The 6,000-nt window shown below is 40.7% G+C and overlaps 1 protein-coding gene across 2 annotated transcripts in view; it reads left to right on the top strand.

Annotated features, from left to right (window-relative positions):
* Nucleotides 1–6,000, top strand: part of GIGYF2 (GRB10 interacting GYF protein 2) — a 67,905-nt gene that overhangs the window by 35,136 nt on the left and 26,769 nt on the right. For both annotated transcript variants that reach the window (XM_009886530.1, XM_009886529.1), the window contains exon 7: nt 3,256–3,435. In XM_009886530.1, the coding sequence (XP_009884832.1) occupies nt 3,256–3,435 (180 nt within the window). The remainder of the gene's footprint in view (nt 1–3,255; nt 3,436–6,000) is intronic.

Here is a 6,000-nt window from a genome sequence, read left to right as displayed (position 1 = left end):
CCCCAACTCTCTCAGCCTTTCCTCATAATAGAGGTGCTCCAGCCCTCTGATCATCTTCGTGGCCGTCCTCTGGACCCGCTCCAATGGGTCCATGTCTTTCCTATGTTGGGAGCTCCAGAGCTGGATGCAGTACTCCAGGTGGGGTCTCACTAGAGTGGAGCAGAGGGACAGAATCACCTCCCTTGGCCTGCTGGCCACCTTTCTTCTGATGCAGCCCAGGATATGGTTGGCCTTCTGGGGTGCAGTTGCGCACTACTGGCTCATGTTGAGCTTCTCATCGATCGACACCTCCAGGTCCTTGTCCTCAGGGCTGCTCTTGATTCATTTTCCGCCCAGGCTGTATTTGTGCTTGGGATTGCCCTGACCGAGATGTAGGACCTTGCCCTTGGCATTGGTGAACTTCATGAGGTTGGCATGGGCCCACCTCTCCAGCCTGTCCAGGTTCCTCTTGATGGCATCCCTCCCCTCCTGTGTGTCTACCTCACCACACAGCTTGGTATCACCAGCAAACTTGCGGAGGGTGCATTCAATCCCACTGTCCGTGTCACCAACAACATGTTTTTTTCTTAATTGGTAGAGTCTAAAATCTCCAAATTGATGTTACTGAATGACTGTCAGGTAATAGCTGTGAAAGTAATAAAAAGAATGGATACATCTCTAAAAATGGTATTTTTCTGGTCTCAGAATAGCGAATTGCGTAACTTTTTTTCTGTCAGTAACTGTTTTAATGAGGAAAAATGAGTGTCTTGTGCTGCAGAATAAAAAAAATATACATTTTTCTTCTTCTAGCATTTTAAAAATAAGCTCAAAGAATAAGGTATATTCCTTATTATCTGGGTCTTAGGCTCATCTGGTCTGTTGGATTGCAGTTCTCTCCTGGATCACTGTCTCTGTGTTTAATTTTCAGCTGACTTGGTTCTGTAGCTCTGTCTCCTAGTTTTCTACTATGCGAAGCGAATCTCAGGAGCAATACTGAGAAGCTTCCCTCCACTTCCTGTTACATTCTTCTACATGACATTTTTCAGAGACCTAAATAAAAAAACCCAAAACCAAACAACAAAACAAACCTGTATTTCCCAGAGTTAGATTTTCTGTTGTCTTCCTTTATTTTCTGTGAAGCGTGGGAAAACAGAATGTTGTTGACCTTTGTCTGCAAAGACTTATCCATTCCAGATAAGTACATTTGCCAACATTGCACCTATCAAATTAAGGGAGTGTCTCCAGCAATTCAGAGCCAGTATCACCAGAGACTTCCCAAAATACACTTTTAAAATTTTTGTTCTCAGCCCAGCAAGTACAGAAGTGGTCTTTAGCCAGATGTCCCCTTCAGTGAAGTAAATGTGTATTTGGGTTATATTAAGCTTCATAGCTGAGGTTGCCTGTTGATGCTGATGATGTACTTTAAATTGGCCAGTGTGCTTTAGCTCGCTCTTTATATAGGAACAACGTAAGAGGAAGATACTCTAATTGCCTTTCTGAGGTCCTCAAGTAGTCGCTTGTAGTCTTTCAAGTAGTCATCAGGATGGAAGCACTCCTGCATCTTAAACATTGTGGTGTTTCCTGCCTCTCTTGTCTACTTGATAGGTCAAGGGTTCTGCCATCTTAGAGAAGCGTGTTCCTGTGACAGTGGTAAAAGGATTTCATATGAACCTGGAGTATGGGAAACTGGAAACATGGGGAATTTTGTACTCTGGATTGAATTCCACCCGTACTTTCTCACTGTAGTCCCTCCCTAAATACATGGTGGTAAATGTTGAGCTGGAGAAAGGAAAAGGTTTTTTTCCTCTGGTGTTTTGAGATGGTGGAGAAAAGATGTTGGGTTTTCTCCAAGATATATGCAAAGTCCAAAGACGGTGTGTTTTCTGTCTCCCGAGTGCAATATCTCTACATAGGAAAAATTTCTGAGTTCTAAATGGAGGTTTGATATGCCATAGAATTCCAGGTACTGTTTCTTCATTTTTTTCATTAACTGAAAAAGCTGCATGATGTGAAGAAAAGGGAACGCAATCTCCTGTCCTTCCTAAACTAAATTCTTAAAAATAGGCCCTTTCCACCCCAGGAATCTTAGTGTGTAGTCATGCTTTCTTTTGTTTTTCCTGTCTAAGCAAGCAGGCATACTATACAATCTTCACTAAATAGCATTTTATATTTTTGGATTTTAAGACTCGAAGAAGGGAAATACCTTTTGTTAGTACTCGAATCTTTTTTTTTTTATAGATAACCACACAATTTCAGGTTAACACCGGTTAATAGTATCAGCGAAGAAGTAGCATCACCATGGCTCCTGTGAGAATTCTGGTGCTACACAGCAAAACGTATTTAGAGAATTACGCAGTTCTGAAGCTAGTATTTCCATTTATTTCGGTGGTGGTGTATCCTTGTCGGGATGAGTCAATAGTAAAAGCAGCATGTATGTCTGACCTGAGTTACTGGTGTAGAATGTGGATTCTTTTTATAAAAATACTTATATCATCCTTTTGTGACTGTGTTGCTCTTTAAGTACTTGAGGATTTTACATGTTTTATTTTAAATATAACTTAATGTAAATTAGGAACTAAAAGACTATCCTATCTGCTAAACTTTTGGTAGGCTTGTCCTTGAGCTCTAGCGTGGTTGCTTCTAACGCTTAATATGCTGACCTTGGCTCTCCAGAAGATGGATTCACAGCATAATGTTAACACTACTATGTTTTTCTTGTTTAATCCTTAATCCCACTTTAAATTTCAGTCTTTCCTAAAACATTGCAAGAATGCTGTACATCATATTGGATTAAATATGTAGATCTCATGTTCCTTTTATTGCAGAAGTAGCAAATATGTTTGGTTTATATAAAATATGTGTAATGTTTATGGTTTATTGTATTCCCATTTTCCTTTAATGTGAGACTTTTTATGCTACAGCAGTTTATTCTTTCCCTCTGCACACTTTGGCTTCCTCCTATGCTTCCCTATGTCTCTTAAACTCCTCTTTTCCTCCTCTGTCTTTCCTATCCATGCCATAATTTCTTGTATGCTTTACTTTCTTCATATTGTTTTCCTCAGTGTTTCCATCCCAAGGTTCATAGGGATGTGGAGGGATTTCCTAAATCTGTCTCTGTCATATGTTTCCTGCCATGGACTTCCACTCTTCTCCTAGATTCCTATCACCACTTACTTCTGGTGCATTTTTGCTTGTAAGGGAGCAAGATTTCCCCCCTTTTGTTTCTAGGTTCCTAAAGATAGGATGCATGTTCACTGGCATGTGTTTTCTTTGCAGTGAGACCAAACTTTGAGGAAGGTGGGACAGCAACAACGGGGAGGAAGCATGAGTTTATACGCTCTGAGAGCGAGAACTGGCGCATCTTCAGGGAGGAACAAAATGGGGAAGATGATGATGGAGGCTGGCGACTGGCTGGGTCACGGAGGGATGGTGAGAGGTGGCGGCCTCACAGTCCAGGTAAGAGATCTGGAGAAAAATGCATCCATGCTTCTAGGGAAGGGGCAGGGGGCGAATCCAGGCATGGGGAAAGCAGAGGAATGCCAGGTGGCATAAAGTTTGGAACAAAAATAGGTAAGGTTCATGCAGTTTTGGTCATTAAATACTGTTTTGGCATACATGGGGCTCTTGGTCATAAAATGATTAGCACAAAATTATGTGCCTTTTGTTTTCTTTTTAATGTCTTCAGTACACTAATGTATTTAAGGGAACAATATTTTTCAGGTGTGCGCTTGTCTGTGGTGTGCTCCAGGTGTGTATGTGCCTGGTAAAATCAAGGGTTTTTTTTTTTTTAATAGTACTGTCCCTCTGTAGCTGTGGTGCCGAGAGGAGAGAAATTACCCGCATCAGGTAGCATATCTAAGGCTGCGGAGTAACGCCGACACTGAACCATTCAGGTTCTTGGCCTTTTTCTAGTTTTCCAAATGTGTTTGCAATGCCAAGAGGCATCCTTGGAAAAACTTAAAATATGTTGCTTTATGCATCTTGTAGTTAGTTACAGGATGTCTTGTCCCACTAAATTTCAGGCATCTGTTTGGTGTCACTCTCCCCTTCCCTGGCCTGACAAAGTCAATCTCATTCACTTGCTTTCCAGCATTGCTTTGCCAGAGTTGCAGGAGAAATACAAAATGGAGCTTGTTATTTGAGTAGTATGGCTGAAACATGTGTGTGTATATATATATATTTTTTTTTTAAATTCTATTTGGAAAAGATCTAGCCAGTCATACCTGTTGTGGGACCTTAGTTTCGGGTGTCTTTTGGCTGCAGAAGGCTTCTGGGGAAGCCATGGGAGCGTTGTGGTTCTTCAACTTGTTACATTTTTACAGGGAAGCAAAGGGAGGCATGGGACATTTTGGGGGCTGAAGTAGACAAGTTTTTTTAATTGAAGAAAAGTCACACTTGCTCTTATAATGGGTCCATCACTCTTTTCAGCATCCCAAAGGAGTTTTAGTACTATGATAGTTGGGAGCAGCCATTGCCTCTGTTCCTAACCGTCTCCACAGCTACATGTTACTCTGCCCTCAAACAACTCTTAGCTTGTACTAAAATTCAGCAGTGAGACCAAGGCTAGACTTACTATCAGATTTTTCTATTTAGAGCAGGGCTAAGGGGCAAATTTTGAGGAATGTAATTTTCTTTTCCCCAATGTTTGGTCATGATTGTTCATTAGACACTGCTGCTTTGTAATATAGTTCAGATGACATCAAGCCAGCTATGATAGTACCTCATGATGATCAGATGCAGCATGATACTCAGGAGTGGAGTGTTTGGCAAGTACAAGCCTGCATACTTTAGCTTAAAAGGAAGCATAGACCTCAAATTCAGAAGTTCGTTCATGTCTTGAACTTTTTTATGAAGATCTTCTGAGGAAAGATTTTTGAAAATTCTTCTTACTTCCATCATAGGAAATATTACTGCTTATTTGAATTTTTGCTGTAGGAGACAACTAACTTAATTTCACTTACAAGTTAGTTTTAGCAGGTATAATAAAAAGCCTGTTCTAAGAATTCTGTGAATCTGCAGGGAAGTTTCTAATTTTGAGATAGACTGAGTTGACAGCTGTGTTTTACTAGTGTCTCAGCTTTGGTCAGAGCTGTATTTGAATTCTCCTGTTAGTAGTAGCCACAGGACCATCAAAACAGTTTAAATCACATTCTTGCTTTAAACAATTAGTTTAACTCAAATTGGCATGGCTTAAACTGCTTCTTTGTACTTATTCTGATGTTAGATAATAGTGGTAATCATGTGTCCTTGCTAAAAATAGAGAAATGTCTTCAGACTACTGTCGTCATTTGTTTAGCTGGACCTTCCTTTGCCTTGCCTCTGTGTACTCCCTGCTAGACTGTATGCTGCTTGGTTTCTTTTCTTTTGGGTGAGAACAGTTAGGAAGAATGTAGCAGTTGTCATGCTTGAGTTTATCATCTTCTGTTGTTAAGCAAAGAATACTTTGATTCCCACAGACCATTGTTTTTCTTGCTTTTGAATGCCTCTTGCTCCTTCAGCTGTGTTGACTGCAGGATGGCTGACCTAAATCTGCTTATTTTGTGCTTTTTCAATAGACACAAAGGATGAAGAGGATGGGCTGCTTCTACTGAAGCAGTCTTGTGCCCCTTAGTACAGTTTGCCAGATTCTGTGGTCTGATTTATTGTAGCTAAAGTTAACTCCCTTGACATAGTTGAAGGGATTTGTCATGTGTCCATGCTGCGTTTAAACTGTTCTTCTCTCGCATGGCTATGCCTCATAGGAAGTGAGGGATCTTCTGAATATTGGTAGTAAAGCGAAGCAGCAAATCGGTCAGACTTCGTCTTAAAATAGACAAGCCTAACGCCTTTTTCCTTCTACTACTTAATTCATAAGGATGTACACTTGTCTAGTTTTGCAGCATGAAAACTGTCTGGATTGCATCACCAGGGTTCCCCAGTCAGTTTATGGGGTTTTCTACTTTTTCTACTACTGTCTGTGCACTAGGACTTGAAGTCTGATGAGAAGACATCTTTCCTTGGCTTATACAATGGAAAAGTTGT

This window comes from Charadrius vociferus, unplaced genomic scaffold, assembly GCF_000708025.1.
Source record: "Charadrius vociferus isolate BGI_N301 unplaced genomic scaffold, ASM70802v2 scaffold1346, whole genome shotgun sequence".
Classification (NCBI taxonomy): Eukaryota; Metazoa; Chordata; class Aves; order Charadriiformes; family Charadriidae; genus Charadrius; species Charadrius vociferus.
Note: the sequence above shows the minus strand (reverse complement) of the source record. Positions and strands in the feature narration are given on the sequence as shown.